We start from the raw sequence: 20,196 nt of genomic DNA on the forward strand, positions 1-20,196 counted from the left end.
TGGGAACAAAACAGGAAAAGAAATGTCAAAGTAAACATTAGGAGACTACTCAAGCCACGAATTTTATTGGACAGCTAGGTATTCTCCAGGAGGGGAAGTGGAAACTCCATTCACTCACCCATTTAGAAGTAGAGACGTGACTTTATCATAGAGAATATCCTGTACTTTTAGAGTTTGAAGACACTATAATTTAGTAGCTCTCTTTTAACTCTAACTGAAAAACTGTCTATTACCACTAACAAGAACATCAACTATTGCTAGAGCTAACTTAAGCTGAGACACAAACCCCAGAGTTACTTTCTCTCTTCTCCTTCTCATCAATTTTTCTGTCTCTCTCTAATCATTATTGCCAAAGAGTGAAGCAGCATGAAGTATGGGTGCAACATTAAAAAAAAAAAACAAAAAAAAAAAACAAAAAACAAAAAACAAACTGATCATTTACCATTCCTAAAAAAAAAAAAAAAAAAAAAAAAAAAAGACAAAAACCAAAAGAGGTTATGACAACCATTTATAAAGAGCAGTTTTGCTCATTGAACACAGCTTTCACAGAAATGGACAGGCACACTTTCATGTACAGCCCCCATCCCTCGTCACACCTGTATCACGCGTGAAGTTTTGACAGAGAATTACAACAGACACGGTCTCCCCAGACGGCTGTGCCTGCTGGCTATTCCCACTAATGCCAAAAGCCCCACTGACTGAAGGGGCTCAGGCTTCTCCAGCCAGCACTGCCAACCAGACCTGCCCAGCGAGAACTCAAAGCAGGACCAGGGGTGCTGAGCCCTGCCTGGCCTCCCCCCACCCGGTGCCACTGCATGGTGCCACCAGCCAGGGGATTTGCCAGCCCGCTACCAGAACTCCCTCTTTGCTCTCCAAAGCTCCTGTGTGTGCCTTTGTGAACCTCTGCCTGCATCCATGTGTCCATCTGCCTCAGGAACAAAGATTTTAGTGCCAATCAGGAAGGACAGGAAGCTCAACTACCACTGACATACAGAAATATGTTAATGGCTAAAGCAAATACCCAATATCTTCTCAATAATTACACTCACGGCAAAAATTTGTTGGTTTCTGTTTGACAGCCTGACCATTTTGTGCACAAAAATGCTTTTGGAATGAAGTTGTTGAAAATGGACTTTACATTCTATCTCTTCCCTTTTCCTCCACCACACTTCTAAAGACTATAACATACTTGTCAAACTAGGTGAGCCTCTCCTATTCAGCAGGATCAGATTAGCAGGTCTTTTAATCAGAAATTAAAATTAGAAAAGAAATACATAAACAGTTTAGCACTAAGTGCTAAAAAGTATTGCCATATCCTTAAGAGGACAAGCTCACTATTGCAGACATTAAGTACTCGGGCTATTAAGAAAATTAATATTTTGCAGACATGAGGAACTCTAACTCTCTGACTCATTGTGTTTGGACTCCTCATAACAAAATGTTTTTCTCCTGTGGAAGAAAGACTCCTAAGGATGCACAATTAACTTAAGTCTATTCCTGACAGCAGAGTGCATCACAGCAGTTGTTGCTTCTCTCTCTCTTCCTGTGAGATCACCTTGATACAGCATCAAAAACAACTGTCATTCCAAAGTGCAAGGACTATCAATTCAGTAGGTAGCAGGACAAGCAAGTGCAGTTTGTACACAAGTCAATTTTTTTCCGTCTAACTACTTGGATATTTATTTTGATCTTTGGAGAGAAACCTGTTGCATTTTTCCAAAATTCCCAACATAGGTAAGTCTTTCTTTTTAAACTAAAGCGAGTGTTAGAAGTGCGACCAACTGGTCATACTAAACCCCACTTTCCCCCCACGTTCAACTTGAACTGATACCATTATCAGATGTGTAGGTTTCTAGGCTTATATGTGTGTTATATATTTTCTGAATCTTGAAGATCCTAAATGTAATTTCACTTCCTGGGCCCTGGGTTTCTTTTTGACTCAAGAAGAAATTCTTCTTTATGGCAAAATAGTCATTATGAGCTGCATTTTCCTTCATCTACAGCCTCTAGAACAAAGAAAGGGGTAAGAAGTCCTGATGCAATCAACTCTGTTCTTTATACAGACCTAAAATCTTCTCCATCTCCTTGACATTAACAGCGGCTTTCCAAAACCGCATGTTCTGCACTGGAGGACAAATGAAGTACATCACCTCCTCCACATTCCTCCTTTCAAATCAAATAAGTGTCACATCTTCTGGGCTTTGGGATAAAAGTACAAAATTTTAAAAGTTGTCTCATCTCACCCTGAAGTCCCTTTCCAAATATAATTACGAATTTCTAAGCCAAACACCAGGGAGACTTTTTTTTCCCTTTAATTTACTGTGGGTCCATCAACTATGACCACATTTGAAGGTACATCTTCTCCCCATTAGTTCTGTCTAGTCAAAGAAGCTCACGTAGCGATGACGCATCTCTTACAGATAAGGGTATCAGCTGATTTGATTTACTAAGAAGGCTAAATTTATTATGCAACATTTTACAAGTATAATTCTGCTTTCCCTTGATGGTAATAAATTCGATATCAGCTCCCCTGAGACAAGAGAACCAGTCCCTTTATTATCCAGACATGACCCCCAGAGCCAGATTCCATTTTAGAGACGGGAAATGACCATATCTCTGATTAAAAGGGAAACTTTAATCAAATAAAGTGCCTCATCAAGCAAGAGCCAAGATTCCAATACTCCTGACTGCAGCACTGCAATGATCCAAAGTCATATCTGCCCCCAACCCATTACTGCTTACTGCAAACGTGATATCCATCCCAATCAGGAGGTGCATCCTTCAGCAGTTTGCTTACCATCCTGGGAGACGCTTCTCCTGTGCCTGTGGTCTCTCGCAGAAATATGTTCTCAGGCTGCTACCCCAGGGTCTGTTTGAGGAATCAGAGGAGGATGGGCTTTGTGGTGTTTGGGGTTTTTTTCCCCAACTAAATCAATCTCACAGGTGACAAGTATCCAGAGCCATGCAGCCAAGTGCAGCAGCCATGGCCTTTAGCTCAGTACCCTTCCAATAAGACTCTTCTATTCTCTCAGACACTTTCCTTCTACACTCTGAAATGATCTTTTGAAGTATTTAGAATTCTCGCTTATTCAGAGTCCCAGGTCAAGAGCTTCGTCCCTATTGTCAGTGGAGTATTTCTGCAGCTTTACAGTGGGGGTAGTAAACGAATAACAAATAATGGTAACAATGGAAATATAGATGTCTAGGGGTACTGTTATTTTAAGTGTGCTTTAAGACTCTTGTGTAAACACAATTGGATCTGTTTGCATGCCATGCAGGGATACATCTTTAAGTCTTTCTGGCCATCTAGACAACGGAGCAAGATACAGCAACTGACAGATAAATCATCTCCCTTTCAGCCACGGAAGCCCAGCTACACAAGCAAATGAAGGCACCCAAACTCCACATCTACTCAGCTGAAAGATCCAGTTATTTCATACAGCCTTCTGCAGAGATCCTCCTTGGATCAGTCCACGTGTCATTTCTGCTACAAGAATTTATTAATATATACGGGAATATATATTCCCCCTCTATGCCAAGATTATCTTCCTATTACCCAAGCCTCTATACTAAATGAGGCCCCTTGCCCTGCAGAGCTTCCAGCTGCAGAACTGGCCCGGGAAGTAGTAAAAGCACCGCACTTGAAGATCATATCCCTGGGATTTGTCCGAGTGTTAGACATGCACGCAGGAAGGTCGTTACTGTGTTGCTCTATGCATTTCAATGCAGCTTCGGTGCTCTCCTCAGCGGGAGCGCTGCCCCCCTGGGGGGGAGCACACACCCCCAGAGGAGGGGCAGGGCTCAGCCCGACCCCCCCTACCCGCGGTCCCAGTTAGCCCGAGCCCCTCCGTGCGCTCTGGCGCCCTACCCCGGCCCGGCCACGCCGTCGGGGGCGCCTCCCGGGCGGCGGGGCTGCACCGGGTGTTGGGGGCCAGCCCCGGCCAGGAACTCTCGTGTTAGAGGGCGGCAACCGGTGGGTCCGGGCTGCGCCGCGGAGGCACAGGGCGCCCGGGGGAGGAAGCGGGGGTGGCGGTTCCTTGCGGCCCCGGTGCAGGGGCAGAGGGCGCCTTTGCAGCTCGCACCGCACAGGGGCCGAGCCGATAATCGCCGACCCCCGCATGCGAGCCGGTGCCCGGACCGCCGCTCCGGGGCAGCTGCGGCGCAGGGCCGAGAGGACAGGGGACCGCTGCCCGCAGCACCGGCAGGCGCACGTCGGGCCCGGCCCGCTGCCCCCGCTCTGCCCCTGCGCCGCCCGGGCCCAGAGGTAACGAGGCAGCGAAGGCCCCGGGAGGCTGCTGTGGGAGCCGGGGCCGCTTCCAGGGCCGCCCGGGGCTCCGCGGGCAGCCGCGCCGTCGGGGCGGCGAGAGCTGCTGGCGCGTCCTCTCCTCGGGGGTGGGGCCACCGCCCCCCAAAGGCACACACCCCCTCCCTGGGGTGGGCAGGGACCGGCGGCACCCCCTCCTCGCAGCCCCCTTACCGCGGCCGAGCAGCGCTGCCGCCGGCGGCGCGGTACAGCGGGGCGGGGCGGGGAGCGGAGGGCGGGCGTGCGGCGGGGCCGGGCCGGCGGGGAGGTGGAAGGAGGGAGCGGGGGGGGGGGGGGGGGGGGCGCGGGGCTGGCGCGGGGGCGGGTGGGGTTTCCGTGCGCGGCGCTTATTAGTGTGGTGATGGAGGGCCGGCCCCTCGGAGCCGCCTCGCAGCGGCGGCGCGGGCTGGCGGCGGCCACCGGGAGGTGAGCAGCGGCGGCAGCGGCTCGGGCGGCGGAGGCGGCGGCGGGGCCGCCCCCGCCGTGCCCCATGCGGGCGGCGGCGGGGCGGCGGCGGCGGCGGCGGCGCTGAGGGCGATGTCGGAGGCGGGGGGCGCGGGCCGGGCGCGGGCCGCCGTGGCGCGGCTGTCGGAGGCGGTGGGCGAGCGGCGGCGGCGGCTGGGCAGCGCCATGGGGGAGGCGCGGCGGCAGCGGCGACTGCTGCTGGTGGTGGTGTGCGTGGCGCTGCTGCTGGACAACATGCTCTACATGGTCATCGTGCCCATCATCCCCAACTACATCGAGGCCATGCGCGGCGGGGGGGGCGTCGCCAGCCCGTCCGCGCCCGCGGGGGGCAACGAGAGCGGCGGCGGCAACCGGAGCCTCCTGCCGGCACGGTACCCGCCGGCCGCGGGGGGCAACGAGGACGTGCAGATCGGGGTGCTGTTCGCCTCCAAGGCCATGCTGCAGCTGCTGGTGAACCCGCTCAGCGGCACCCTCATCGACCGCGTGGGCTACGAGGCGCCGCTGCTGGCCGGGCTGGCCGTCATGTTCCTCTCCACCGCCACCTTCGCCTTCGCGGAGAACTACGCGACGCTGTTCGCGGCGCGCAGCCTGCAGGGGCTGGGCTCGGCCTTCGCCGACACCGCCGGCATCGCCCTCATTGCCGACCGCTACGCCGAGGAGCCGGCGCGGAGCCGCGCCCTGGGCACGGCGCTGGCCTGCATCTCCTTCGGCAGCCTGGCCGCCCCCCCCTTCGGCGGCGTCCTCTACGAGTTCGCCGGCAAGCGGGTGCCCTTCCTGGTGCTGGCCTGCGTCTGCCTCCTCGACGGGCTGCTGCTGCTGGCCCTGGCGCCGCCCTGCGCCACCGGGGCGCGGGCCAACATGCCCGTGGGCACCCCCATCCACCGCCTCATGGTCGACCCCTACATCGCCGTGGTGGCAGGGGCCCTGGCCACCTGCAACATCCCCCTGGCCTTCCTGGAGCCCACCATCGCCAACTGGATGAAGGAGTCCATGGGGGCCAGCGAGTGGGAGGTGGGCCTCACCTGGCTGCCCGCCTTCTTCCCCCACGTGCTGGGTGTCTACGTCACCGTCCGGCTGGCTGCCGCGTACCCCCACCTCCAGTGGTTTTACGGGGCCCTGGGCATGGCCATCATCGGTGCCAGCTCCTGCCTAGTGCCAGCCTGCAGGAATTTCGGGCAGGTCATCGTTCCCCTCTGCGGCATCTGCTTCGGCATCGCCCTGGTGGACACGGCCCTGCTGCCCACCCTGGCCTTCTTGGTGGACGTGCGCCACGTCTCAGTGTATGGCAGTGTCTACGCCATCGCAGACATCTCCTACTCCGTGGCGTACGCTCTGGGGCCCATTGTGGCTGGCCAGATTGTGCACACCATGGGCTTTGCGCAGCTCAACCTGGGCATGGGGCTTGCCAACGTGCTATACGCCCCTGTCCTCCTCTTCCTCAAAAACGTCTGCCAAATGAAACCCTCTCACTCAGAGACGAACATCCTCCTTGAAGAAGGACCTAAGGGACTCTATGACACCATCAAAATGGAGGAGCGCAAAGGCATGGGCAAAAGCCTCCGGCCGGCGGGTGAGACGGAGGAGAACGGCGTGGACTCTTACCGCAGAGACCTGACAGGGGTGTCTGAGGAGGACTCATCGGACTATGAGTACAGTTAGGTTCCCCCACGCAGCCCAACCCCAGGAGCAAGGAGGGGCGTGTGGGAGAGAGGGAAGGGCGGGGAGGGTGTGTGAAAGGATTACTGCATTATGTTTCTGTACCGATGTGCAATATATACAGTTTAACCTTTGTCATGATGTAATGGCTTTCTTCTTCTAGACTTATTTTTAATTGGTATTTCCTTCAGCATTTTGGCAAGGTGGAGGGGATGGGGAATGGGGGGACAATCCTGAAGAAAATTATCTGAATAATAATTGGCATAAATCAGGTGGGGGAGATGCTTCCAAAAAAACCACCAGCCTGGGGTGTAATTGTGCAAAGTTTTCTCAAGCTGAAACTGTGTGTGACATACTGTATATCTCTGTAAAAAATACAAGAAAAGCAAAAAAAAGCCTGTGTAAAATTTTGAATGGCATATTCAGGGACTTGGTAAATCTTGTGTACATATACTTAGATTTTCAGTTGGTTTCATATATTTAAGAAGAGCAACAACTATCACAACGTCTTATTCTTCCTCGGGAATAAACTGAAGTATTGTACTTTTTTTCTCTCTTGTGCTGCTCTCCAGTAAATGCAATATACTGTATTATGTTGAAGTCCAAACTACAAGAATAATATTATCTGAATAAATGGAACTGAAGGGGATCGATTGTCTTTGTTTCGTTGTTGAGGGCTGCTTGAGGGAGGGAGCTGGTTGTGCTCAGTGTAACCCCTACAGTAACAATTCCTCATAAAACAAACCTCATCAGTTACCAGAATCACCCAGGAGAAAACCCCGGTACAAAATGTTCTCATTCATTCTTCTCAACATACATTAAACGGGTCCAAGCAAATAACACTGCACTGCAAACATGCTATCGATCACATAAAGCCAGCTCCTCGTATTTTCACGTGAATTTAATTCTCACAATCATGAATTTCAATTTTTGAATATTCCGAAAATTACATTACTAGTAGTTAGAAATGCAACACTGGAGAACGCCTTTCTTGGTGCTGAATGCTGCCCCAATTGCAACGTGCCCACTTCAGTGTAGCCGACAGGGATTAAACAAAACAAAAGATAGGTGAAGTGCTTCATTCAAACCTTTGCAAAAAGTGGAAACCTTCGATCCAACTACAGTGGAACCAGAGTGCGTATTTTGCCCTTTAAATTTAGTCTGGTATAAAATAAAATCGTTTCTTTAAATTCCTAGCTCATTAGGAAACAAAATAAATGACTTATAATTGCAAAAAGGGAAAAAAATGACATAAACGGCCACAGCATCTATTAAGGGGCTCCCGCCCGCCCCTGGGCAGCTGGGCGCCGGCGGGGAGGCGCAGAGAAGCCGCTCGTCGGCTCCGCTCAGCTGCGCGGGACGCGCGGCCCCGCCGCGCCGCGGCTCCCGCCGGGGAGGTCGAGTCGCTGCTCGGGCGGCGCAAAACTCACGAAAACACCGCGACGGTGCTTTGGCACGGCGGGTCGGGCGCAGGAGCAACGGCTACCGCGGCAGGAGCCGAGCCCCGCTTCCCGAAAGGCAGCCGCTCTCTTCGTGGGCAGCGGCAACGGCTGCGCCTCCTCTGGCCCGCCGCCCCGGGGCCGCTCCCGCAGAGCCCGAGCCCCTCCCGGGACCGCTGCCGCCCCTCCCGGCCGTGGTGCCGGCAGCGCCGCCCGCCCCGTTCGGCTATCGGAGTTCTCGGGAGCCGCGGACGCCCCACGACGACAACCCTGTCGCTGGCGACAACCCTCGCAGCAACGCGGGTCACCGCGGCAACCCTCGGGGGCTCCCCTTGCCGTCGCCGGGAGCCTCTCGGTTGGCCCCGACGGCGGTGAGGGCGCGGGCGAGCCCGGCTCTGCCTGGCGCCTCCCGCCCGCCCTCTGGGGACACAGCCCGCGCAGGGCGAGCTGGCGCCGGTGCCACCGCCAGGCACAGCCCGCAGAAGGGGCAGAGCAAGCGCGGCGCGGCCCGGACGCGGAGGGAGGGCGGCAACGCCTGTTGCGCGCAGCGGGAGGGGCGGGCAGGGCAGGGCCGGGCCGGGCCGGGCCGGGCGGCGCCGGGCGGGGAGGAGCCAGGCGGCGGCGGGGACGAACGGCGCTCCGCACGCCCCCGCCCAGAGGGGACCAGGCCGCGGAGGAGGCGGCGGTACCTTGGACAGAGCCGCGGCGCAGCGCGGAGCCCGCCCGGGAGCCGCCCCGGAGCGCCCCGACGAGCAGGTACGGGCGGGCGGGCTGCGCGCCCCGCGGCCCCGACGGCGCGGCCGCAAGTGCCGGGGTGGGAAAGCCGCGGGCCTGGGAGCAGGGGCGCGGGGGCTGCGGGTCCCGCGGCGCGGAGCGGGGCCGAGAGGGCTCCCGTCGCCAAACTGCCGCGGCGCGGGTCCCGCCGCGCCGGGCGGTGCGGGAGGGAAGGGGCTCCTCCGGGATTGAGGCGTGGGAAGGTCTCGGGGCGCGGCGGCAGGCTCCGGCGGAGCCCGGGCGCTCCCCGGCCCGCAGGGAGCTCACGGCAGGCGACGGGGCGGCTCCCGGTCCCTCTCAGAGTGTCAGCGGCCGCAGTAGTGCGCACTTCACACACGTACTCCTGATAATGCAAACGCTCCTCTTAACTTTAAGCACAGATTCCTGAAAACTTGAAGCTTATCTTCCCGGTAACACTGAGAGTGAGAATAAATAGGTGGGAGCTGAGCGTAATGCCCCAACAGCGTTATATACTGCAGGCTGCCTCCCGAGTCCACAATGTACAGAGAACTCAAGTATAAGAGCATGGGCTTATTTCAGTCCTTCTCTGCTATCTGCTACCGGAGAGATCAGTGCCTTTTGTTGTGGATTTGAGATGCTGCTTTGAGCTGTGGGCAAGGCCACCCAGCTCCCCAGCCTGCCAGGACTCGCAGTCACCCTGCTAAGCTGTTCACCCTGGCCCTCCAGTTAAGCCAGCTGTAAATGAAAACAGCTAGGATTATTTTTTTTTTGCCTAATAACTTTGATAATGCACCTCACAGCCATCTGAGTGAGCAACTTTGAAGTCATCTTGAATTTCTGCAGGATTTTCTCTTGTGTCAGTTTCCTTGTTCTTTATTAAGCAAATATAGGATTGGGCATGATGCTAAGCTGTCAGCGCTCTAACCAGAGACAAAGCCTCAGTTCATCCCCATGACAGAGAAAAGTACAGTTCAGGCTACCACCCCCAAACTCTTTATCACACTGATTTTACAGTTACGTGAGTCTGTTATTAGTAGCATTTCCCACAGAGAGCCAGTATGGACTTGTAGTCGGTGTGACTCCATATTGCAGTTTGACAAAAAACATAGCGAAAGAAAGAACAAAAGTCCCAGTGAGAAGAATACCAGCAGGATTTTCCCTTTAGTGGAACATAGTTTTAGGGGCTCTGAAGACAAAATGGCTGCTCTGTATTTGAACACAGGTGGGGAGCTGAGGCCAGCCCATAAACAATTGGGCAAGCCACAGTGTTCCAAGAGTTACAGGACGTGTCTGTTATTTGAAGTGCTCTGAACCTGTGTTGCTAGCAGTAGAGCGCATGACTAAGTGAGGAGACCTGCGTAGCACACGAGAGGGAGCAGAGCAGCGCAGCGCGTTAATGTGGCCTTTCTGTGAGGGAAATCGTCTCCCACCTGGGTTAAAATCGTGAACAGATGACAGATCAACACGAGTTTGCTGTGTGGCTCACTGCAGGGCCCCAGGGACTTCTCTCAACCACATACAGCCTACTTCACAGCACATGGCCCCACTGGCAGCCAGTGCAGGACAGGGAGAGGACAGGATCAGCACAGGGTGTCAGTGACCATAAACACATAGCAGAGCCATGCTGGAGCCTCAGGGCTGGAATAGCTGCGAAAATTCCTCAGGAGAGGACTAATGCACAGCCATCCTTGCCCATTGCTAACCAAAACTCTTCGTCTCACTTTCATACACTGTAGGTTTTTATCCAAATTGTTTTTAAAAGCTGTTGTAGAAATAATTCAAGTGCCCTGACTGTATAGTCCCAAAGGTTTCAGAAAGGAAATACAACATTCTTTTCAACTTAGTCAATACATGTTGTCTTTTATATTTTGCATACACACAGTGCAAAGTAATTACAAAACAAAACCAAAACAAAACTGATCCATCAAGACCTGACTGAACACAGAACTTACTCTGCTTTAGCTATACCACCATAATTGAAGGACAACTCCTTGGTGTGGGCACTATTATATTGGAAGAAATATATGTGCCATATAGCTTATTCTTGTACAGAAAAGGAATAAGAGGGATCTTTAAGAAGTAAAAACCAGGATAAGCACAATCCCAGAGAGATGCAAGCAGAAGTGTTTGCTCTGTCACAGATTACTCCTGTGACTTTTGGCAGGTTAAGCCATCTCCCTGGATAGGTATATGGTATTTGGAAAGACTGCTGTGCAAAGAGGCTCAAATGCAGTGTATGACACCACTCCCAGTCCTCCCACAGCCAGCCTAGGCAGGCTCACGGGATCCCCCTGCCCAAAGCTATGCCCCAAAGCACTGGCACCCTGTGAGCTTCTAGCCTGCAGGGGTAAAGGCATGTTTCCATGAAGCCTCTTTCCACAGCTTCCACATCTTTAACATGGAGATTACAGCATCTCACTGTGTCCATGGAACTGTGCAATGACACACACATTTAAAGAATTTGGTGCCTTCATATAAAATGGTAAAGGGAGGACATATAAGATCCTTAGATAGAAAACTGCAACCTTACTACTACCTGCATCGACATAAGTACGTTCAAAGAAAAGTGACCTCTTTCCTCCAGTTAACATATAACAGTAATACAAAGCGTGCAGATCACAGCACAATGCATTGAGAAGTAAATTAGAGTGACAGAATAAACCATGCTGAGAAGGGACCATTTATGTGCATCAGATAGTTCTGGATAAAGAAATTTATTGCAAAATGAGACAAACAGAATATCAGAGCAATCTCCACAGGGCTCGGTTCAGCTACTTTTGAATGTTGTACTTCTATTTCTCTTCAGTTTTGCATTCTGAAGCTTCTATGTATGCTTGCACAGGGAATACTCCCCATGTATATTTTGGTTATAAATAATGGGTACTGACTGGACTTTAAATCTTTTCTATTTCCAGAACTGAGGCGTGAGGCTCCATAAGTGCCCCCAAGTGGCTTCAATTTCTGTCCTCAACAAAAGATATCAAAAGAAATGCAGAAACGCCTGTCCTAGAAAAAAACATGCAGAAGAAAGAGAAAGATACATGCAGTAAAGATGAGACAGTAAGTGACTGTTTCTGGGAAAACAAAAAGTAAAAAAAAGAAAAAAAAAAGGTTGAAGATAGGTGACTTAACAGATTTTAATGATGTAAATTAATATAGTAATTGTAAACCAAGCTCTGTTCCAGAGCTGATTTCTTCATTTCAGGGAACACTAGTTATCCTGCAGCAGTTTATAATCAGGAACTTTGATCTAACTTTAGTGCATCTTGTATCCAAATACACCCTTCCTCCCAACCTCTTATGAAGAATTCCAGTAAGGGAAATATTAACACACGACAGCAGAGGCATTACTACACAGTCAGAGATGGCATATAATTATTTCTTAATAGTAAAGACCTATCAAACTATCACATATGATTCATTTTCAAGCTGGTTTAAAAGATTCTGGATATGTATGCCTAAAAGCAATTGACCCCTTGGGTTTAAAACTTTTTCCTAAGCAGAATCATGAACTGTATAGCGACCTTACACAGAAAGATAGGGCCAAAGCCAGATACCAAAAAGAAATACTATTTGGCACATCTATTTCCACTGACTAAGAACTCAGTGACAGAAGAGATATGCCCTGACTAAACATATCTTGAAACTGTAGAATTACCATTCTTTTATTTCTGAGATCCAGGGTGCATTACAGGCTAAACTGGATTTGCATTTCCATTAATAACAGGTAATCCTATGGCATTTTTTATGAGTATCTGAAATCTTTGGTTTCTAGATAGGGAAATGTAATGCAGCACTGGTTTTTCTGTGGATGTCAAAAGGCAGCACTGATATTTGAGCTCAGGGGACACTCACTTCCTGCCTTCTGTTCAGAGCTCTTCCTCCACCCCCTCCCTGCCTGCATGCACTAGCAAAGGAGGTTGCAGCTAGCCTTGCTCTGAGGAGCAGGTGGGACTAGGTGACTGCCAGACATCCCTTCCAACCGAAATCACGCTATGGTCCTGCAACCCTGTGAAAGTGAACGTCTGTTACATCAAGAGCTAGTTAAAAAACCTGAACTTTACCTGCTCTAGGAGAGAGGCAAAAATAAAATAGAGAAATAAACCCTGCAAAAGTTTATGGTCTACACTAACCACTAATGGACAAGCACAGCTGAATTAGATGACAGTTTCTCAACTGGGAGACACGTCCTCCTCCCTGAGGAACCATGCTTAGAGCATCACAGCCTCTTGCAATTTCCCAGTCTTTCATGGATTACATCCTTGCTTGATTTTCCCACTGCCCCCATAATTTCTCTGGGTTTTAAATGACTAATTACACTTCACTTGGTTAATTCTACATTAAAAAACAAAGGAAGCTTAATTACATGGACAACATGAGATTGTTTTCTTCCCAGACACTATTGGTCTTCTGCTCCAAACAGGATAAGGATAAAGCAAGTATAAACAGAAATGTTTTATCAGTCCTTCTAGGAGGGTCCCAGACTGGCTGATGGCAGAGGTCTGCCAGAGTGAAACACAGGTTTATTGAGGATTGTATGTAGTCAGTGCTAATAAATGGGCAGACCTGCACATTTTCTATTTCTGCAATTTTATAACCAGTCATACTACTAATCAGACAAGTATTAACCCACAGTTTTACTAATCACAAGCTAAGTGTATTTCTTTACTAATGAAAAACCTTCTCCTAATGCATTATTTTATTTTGCTCTAATGTATTTGAAGATTTCATAGAGTCTAGCTCGGACTATATGCTTGCATCATGCCTATTTGCCTGTTTGCCCTAGAATTTCTAGAATTTTTACCACAGAATATTCTCCTGTTTTCCACTAGCTTCCTGACCTATCCATTTGAAATCCTCATCGGTCAAAGGCCTATAAATAGAGCTACTGGAGAGATACCACTGCCTCAGTGTTGCATACAACTGCATACTATGTCCTAAAATCAAGGCATTTTAAGACTTAATGAAAGCCCTCTGCAGTCACACAATTACACTTGCAGAAATCAGGCATCTCAACTGATAAAACAGAATAAATGGATTTAAGAAGGGATGCAATATATTAATCAGCAACAGAATAAAAAAAAAAAAAAAAAAAAGAGGACAGTTTGGGAGCAAGTAGAATTACTTGCTAATTTTTTTTTTTTTTTTTTTTTATGATTAGACAGTGCCAAAACTTCCAGTCCCACCACTGCAACAGACCTTACGCATGTACCTACAGTGCATGAAACACTTGGTTCCAGAGGAGCAATTTAGAAAGACCAAGGTCATTGTGGAGCAGTTTGGAATGGCAGGAGGCTTGGGGGAATCTCTGCAGCAAATCCTCAAGGAAAGAAGGGAAAAGACAACAAACTGGGTAAGCAAATGCAGATGAGAAAAATAATTGCAGTGTTGGATGATGCTCATTTATAAACTCTGTAGGTGATCACTGCTTTCTTTCAGTGGGTCAATGCAAATGGGTCACATCAGATTCTACCAAAGGGAATTAATATTTCAGACATATTAGGCTAGAATTTTCAAATTATGTCAAAATCCATGTCATTATTACATTTTCAGGTCAACAGTTTGTTGACATAAATGAGGGAACTCATGCATCTCAGGTGCATGCACACAGGTGTCAGCACTACCTGTAGGAAGCACTATATTACATCCATTTTGGGGTGTAATTTCTTCCTTTCACTTTAATAACAGGATTTAGAGTTTTTATTAAAATGAAAAATGCTTTCTGAGCAGGCTATAGAAAATGCCTTGTATACCCATCTACCCAAAGCTCTGATACAGTCAAATTATTCTGGAATGGAATACTTTAGGATAGGAATTACTCTTTTTAAATTAAATTATTATTTGCCATTCATTGTCACACCATGCCAATGTAGTTATCCTGAAATATTCCCTTTGCTGCATAGGCACACACATATGTACACATATATATCACATAAACCATGCTGAAACCTCAGCCTTTAAAAAAGTCCAGCTTTCTGCTTCCCAAGACAGGAAAATTAAATAAGCCATAGATAAAATAGATTTTATCATTCCACAGAGTCACAGTTCATCCTGCCTGCATTAACCATGTTAGAATATGGCAGCTGAGAACTAGAAACTGATTTTATTGAAGTCCTTCCATCCCAGCAGGGACGAGAGACACTGAATGGTTTCATGGATTCCGCGAAAGCCTGCAGGCTTCCTACTGATGTCACTGAAGTGTGCCTCTACCTTAATTTTTCAGTTTTGTGACCCACAAGAAAACTCTATCAAATTGTTGCTATAGTCAGAAAAAAAGGCTACGGTACTGGCAGTGCTTTTTTAAAAGCAGTGCTTAATTTCTGAACTACTTGTTGCCACAGTCTGAGGGCTCCACTAAATGCTGCTCAATCTCGTTTTGTTATTCTGATCATAGAACTTCATGGTTTTGGTGGCTAAATTAACCATCACTTAAATAGTGTTCCTGATAACAAATAGTGTTCCAGGAGACAACTGTTCGTTTACCCACCTATAGCATGAAAATTACATGTATAAGCATTTTCTGAAACGTCTCAACTTTAAATACTGGTTATTAAAATTAAATACCCGATTCTTAAAATAAACTAGTAATGCTTTTATTTGGAATTTAACTTGCCAGGAGTACAGCTCTAGCCTGTTCTCCTGAAGACTCCAGAGACTGTGGGGGAAGCATCTGTTCTAACAGCAATGAAATATCTCAGAGGAAAACTTTTTCAACTGATGCATGCATTCATAATTATTTTTGCATAATTTTGTTGTTGTTTATATTACTATATGCAAAGCATGCCCACTAAATTCAGAAAGACCATTCGATCTTTTTATGAAAGCCTCCATTTTCCAAATAATGATTCTTCAGAATCTACTCACACATAAAGGAATGCAGATATCATACATATGTATTTTCAATAAAAATGTTTAGAAATTTAATATGTGTGTCTGTCTGGGTCAAGCATCCGTAATCTGCATTTGTGTCAGTGGACACAGAAGGAATTCCAGGGGCCCCATCCACATGCCAGTATCTGCAGGACCAAACAATTAGGCTCGGGAAATTTTCTTTCCCACTCCATCTTGCTACAGGACAGTATCTGATGGCTAACAATAGAGCATCTTGGCATCACTGACAAATATTTAAGGCCCCCTGAGGAAAACCATCACTAGTAAAATTCTGTCCATTTCTTAAATATGTCCCAATCGCTATTCAAGAGTCAGCAAGTTAGCACGCTGTACTCAAACATTTTTTTGTCGTAGAGAGAAGCAAACAACAAAATACCCAAACCACCACAATATGGAGCTTGTTTACTTTTTAATGGAACACACTGTAAATTGCCATTGATTGAAAAATAGGATTATGGAATTGTGGCTGATTTCAGCTGAGCTGAGGTCACAGAGCCCAGACTGAAAATGCTCAGCAGCTCCATTAATCAGAGCCCATGCCTGACACTAGGAGCACCAAGCACTCTCCTCTCACCCTCAGACTTCCTTTCCTCATGTTGTTCATAGCTTTAAGATTTCATGTCCCCTTCCCTTAGGTGTTTAACTACTGGCTGGATGACATGTACCTCAACAACCGGCTAGCTCTTCCAGTCAATTCTAGCCCAGCAGTTATCTTTGCTCGTCAGTATTTCAAGGATGTAAATGACCAGCTGAGGTAATGTACTACAACTTTGCAGATTTTGCTAAATGAAAGGGTATTTTAAATGTACTGCTTCTGAAAAAAGACAATCAACTTTCATTAAAATATAAGGGCTGAAACCATTAAATGATTTCCTACTAGTCCTGCAGACTGAGGGCAGTGATTCTGGGGTTACTTATACTGATACTCAGAAATGAAAGTGTCATTACTATTACACTGATTGCATGGAAAAAAAAATGCCATGGGATTTATAACTTTTTAAGGGAATTTTTGCAAAGCTTTTAATTGTATAATTCAAGAAAACCATTTTGCAATGGAAAAGAGAAATACTAATTTCTGACACATTGTTTAAAGTAAAACAGTCTTTAACATGCCATCGCTATGACTCATAGCCACCCTGCAAACAGAAAAGGCCATGCTGGCCTTAAATTGTCCCTCTCAGGTACCCAAAAGGGCACCAGAAACACAGGGGATCTAAGAATAAGAATTCAGAAATCATTCCTCCCCGAGAACACTGCTTTCCTCAGGCCCATCCTTCCTAGCCCTGAACTGACCTTTCTCCTTTGAGCTGTTGTGAGCAATTACAATCATTTAAAAAGTGAAAAGGTAAGCAAGTAGCCAAGCATGGAATATACCCCTCCAGACACCCTTAAAGCAGGATTCCATTCTTTAGCTTTTGCCAAAACGTTTTCTCCTTTTAAAACAGTAAACCAGATGAAATCTACCTTCATATAGTGCAATTTTCCTCTTTGCTTTTAGCACTCTCTAGCTGCTCATTACTGAAAGCATGTGAATTTATGCTATTATAAAACAGCCAGAACCTTGAAGCCAATATGTGTTATTTTAACATTTTGCATAGACAGCCAATGTATCTTTTTACTTTAAACATAGCTATAAATGCTCCCATTCATTACTGACTAAATTTATTGTGCACGCAGCTTTCAAAAAACCTCCACTTTGCATTTTCTAATGCACATGCTTTAACAAGGAAATATTTTTCTCAGAGCCTCCCATTTAGACACAGTGCAAATACCTGTCCACAGCTCTGCAGAAAAAATATCTGCTTAGGACAGGAAGTACTCTAATAAATTGGACAGCTTATGAGTATTGATATTGAAACCCATGTTAAGTATTCTATTAAATATTCAGCCTCTGCTCCCATTCTCTAAATAAATTCTTTCGGGCTTCCTCCTATGGTAGTCTGTTTAACCATTTGAAGGGACCATCTCTAGGATTTCATATTTCTCTTGACATGAATTAATTTAGGTTGTGGGTGGGGGCAGGGGCTCTTCTTGCCAAGCCAGAAGACTTCCTCTCCTTATGCTGTGTCATCAATCACTCGGGCTCTCCTCTGTCTCTCAGAAACAACCCAGCATTGCGAAATGACAAAAGACTGATGTCACTTCTATCTGCTACTTGCAGGTTTGCCGCCAATCTCATTTCAGGAGTGCAAGACTATAAAGCTTTACTGGACAAGTAAGTAACTTGAAAGAATTTCTGCTGCTTTAGTACCCGCAGGGCTTCTGATTCAAGGGTGCTCTAACATGCCCACAGTCAGGCTGCATTGCAGCTCTCCACCATTTGGAAGGGCTGGGGCTCCAGCATGTTTCAGTGCAAGCACTTTGGCATTTTTTTTATGCACTTTCTGCTTTATTACTCCAATCTAACAGTTTGGGGAAGGATCATTTTTGATGCCTGGTAGTCATCACTCTAGCATGCGCTGTGCAGCCTAAAGGACACACACAATCTGCCTAACAGAGCTACTGAGGACACACCAGGAAGCCTGTGCTCCCCAGACCCAAATCGCATCAGCACTGCAGTTACACAGCCTTCACACCTTCCCTGGCACCAGATACCTGGCAGGGTGCTGTACCCCCTCCATGTACTGCACCCTCCACTTAGAACATCAGCCTGCCTGCCTCCCTCCCACCAAAACAGAAATAACACATCCTACCAGGAGAAGGAAGCCTCATCACAGGCAGGCTGGTTCAGTGGCTAGTAAAAATAAGAAGTTACTTATGCCATTGTTACTTTCTGTATATAAATATAGGGGAAATCCGTGATTCTTTAAGTCATGTATGAGGTGGCTCATAATGGTGTTTTACATAGCACTTCTTAACCTCACCTATTATGTTCCAAGTTTACTGCTTGTAAGAATAGAAACAGTGGAGAGCCAAGCACAATGGACACCACACCATAGTAGGGAAGGGGTCATTTTTCTGCCTGGAAATACAAGAGGCCTATGTGATAGGCTTTAACCAATGCTTATTTGGATGAGGAAAGCAAAGTCCATATTCAAACAACAAAGTCCCTATCGTCTATGGGTTAGATAAAAGAAAGAGGAAGAAGCTGTTTTATTTTTTATTTCAAAAGTCTAACAGCTACTCCAAAAATATAGAAGACGTACTTATTTAAGAACATGTTCTTTTGTCCAAGATATGCCATGCAACTGCATACACCAGCACTGGCATGTGGTGGAGTACAGTTGCATGCTAATGTAGTTCATTGCATCTCTATATGACAGCATCTGAGATGAGAAAGTAACCACATTGCTCAAACAAAGGATAATTTAAATTCTTATTAATTTGACCTCACTACTCTAAATCCAAAGGCTCCTGTGATCAGTTTGTTTGCCTTAAATCAATAATAATTGAAATCTTCACTACTGTGTCCTCATATGGTTATTACTGTTTGCTTATCACCCCTCCTGTTTAATTATGAGGACACTGTAATTGTAACATTTTCAGTTTCTTGTTGCTGGTAAGGACTTCTACCAGTGAGTGTACTGCTAGCTTCTCTCCAAGCATCATCACACATGCAGATGCACAATATTCCAGTCCAAACCCAGGCGTTTAGTTTTAACTGTGCAGATATCTATGCAGTTGCCAGGACTAAATATTTCAAACAAAGCCTAACCTGCTCACAAAAGAGTTATGAGATCTTACACAGACATGTCCTAAACCAGAACAAGGTTTTCTGGTGCCATCAGTCAGAGTTAATAACCCCTTTCTTAACTGCTATAATTAGAGATTGTCTTATCTAAATCTACCATGCTATTCTGCTATTTTTGATCATCATAGATGCTCTTTAAAACTGTTAAATATAAGCAGATTTCTGCATTATGCAAAATGTGGGAGAAAGAGAACACTAATAGCCCTGGTTTGCTGATAAGGAACAAAAAAATTAAGTACCTGTACAAGGAAATAAGTGATATGGAGAGTTTGAGAGCCAGCAACCAAAGCCAACAGCCCAGGTTTAGAACTGCACCAGTTCTAAAGAGACAGTTAAACAAGATAAACAAGCATAAAACATTACCCCATATCAGCTGTATGACAATAACTGTCCTTGTGTGCTTCTTTGACCCTGCCCCTCTCTGGCAGGCTGGAAGCTTAGTCCTCTCCTGCTGAGGGAAAATCTCTGCACCACAAGATCTTCTTCCTCCTGTGGTCTCTGCAGCCTCTCCTGAGCGACAGCACCATTACTTCCTGCTGCAGTGTCAGTGGGATATTTTACAATCCATAATCATAACTGTGATAACTTCTTTTTTTGTTTTCTGACCACTAAAGAAGCCTTTTAGGAGGTATTGTTTTCACATGCCTCCCAATAAAAAGAGAACAGGTTTTCAGTACTTACTCCCCTCTAAGTGTAAGTAAGGATTAGCACATAAGTGAGGCTCCATGGAACACAGAAATGCTCTCTGTATTGCCCCAGTTGTCCGTGTTCATCAGGCAAGGCCCTCTCGCACACTCTACACAGTACAGGATCACTGTGATTTGCACTGAATTTCATCAGTACTTTTTTTCAAGGTGCTGTCTGTTTTCCAGCTGTTTGGCTGACTTCTGTCCTGGCAAGTTTCTGAGGTCCCATCTAGACAGGCTTCCCACACACATTGCAAAGCAGCTTGTGACCTGCTATTCCTTCCATTTCCACTAGATGATAATGCAATTGCTTAATGAATATGCATGAAG

General features: G+C 47.4%; 2 protein-coding genes across 3 annotated transcripts in view; both read left to right on the top strand.

Annotated features, from left to right (window-relative positions):
- The first annotated feature begins 4,840 nt into the window (after window positions 1-4,840).
- On the top strand, window positions 4,841-7,073 carry SLC18A3 (solute carrier family 18 member A3). The gene has a single exon (XM_032994079.2). It carries the CDS (start codon window positions 4,841-4,843, stop codon window positions 6,425-6,427), a length of 1,587 nt encoding a protein of 528 aa, XP_032849970.2. The 3' UTR covers window positions 6,428-7,073.
- A 1,397-nt stretch (window positions 7,074-8,470) lies between these two features.
- The window catches only part of CHAT (choline O-acetyltransferase), a 36,565-nt gene continuing 24,839 nt past the window's right edge, over window positions 8,471-20,196 (top strand). For both annotated transcript variants that reach the window (XM_042792263.1, XM_042792270.1), the window contains exons 1-5: window positions 8,471-8,619; window positions 11,514-11,658; window positions 13,760-13,951; window positions 16,125-16,243; window positions 17,651-17,704. In XM_042792263.1, coding sequence (XP_042648197.1) covers window positions 11,617-11,658; window positions 13,760-13,951; window positions 16,125-16,243; window positions 17,651-17,704 — 407 coding nt within the window. In that variant the 5' untranslated portion in view covers window positions 8,471-8,619; window positions 11,514-11,616. The remainder of the gene's footprint in view (window positions 8,620-11,513; window positions 11,659-13,759; window positions 13,952-16,124; window positions 16,244-17,650; window positions 17,705-20,196) is intronic.

This window comes from Tyto alba, unplaced genomic scaffold, assembly GCF_018691265.1.
Source record: "Tyto alba isolate M040663 unplaced genomic scaffold, T.alba_DEE_v4.0 Super-Scaffold_1, whole genome shotgun sequence".
Taxonomy (NCBI): domain Eukaryota; kingdom Metazoa; phylum Chordata; class Aves; order Strigiformes; family Tytonidae; genus Tyto; species Tyto alba.

Bases quoted from the DNA above. Each gene is read 5' to 3' on its own strand.
- SLC18A3 (XM_032994079.2), top strand. From the start codon at position 4,841: ATGTCGGAGGCGGGGGGCGCGGGCCGGGCGCGGGCCGCCGTGGCGCGG.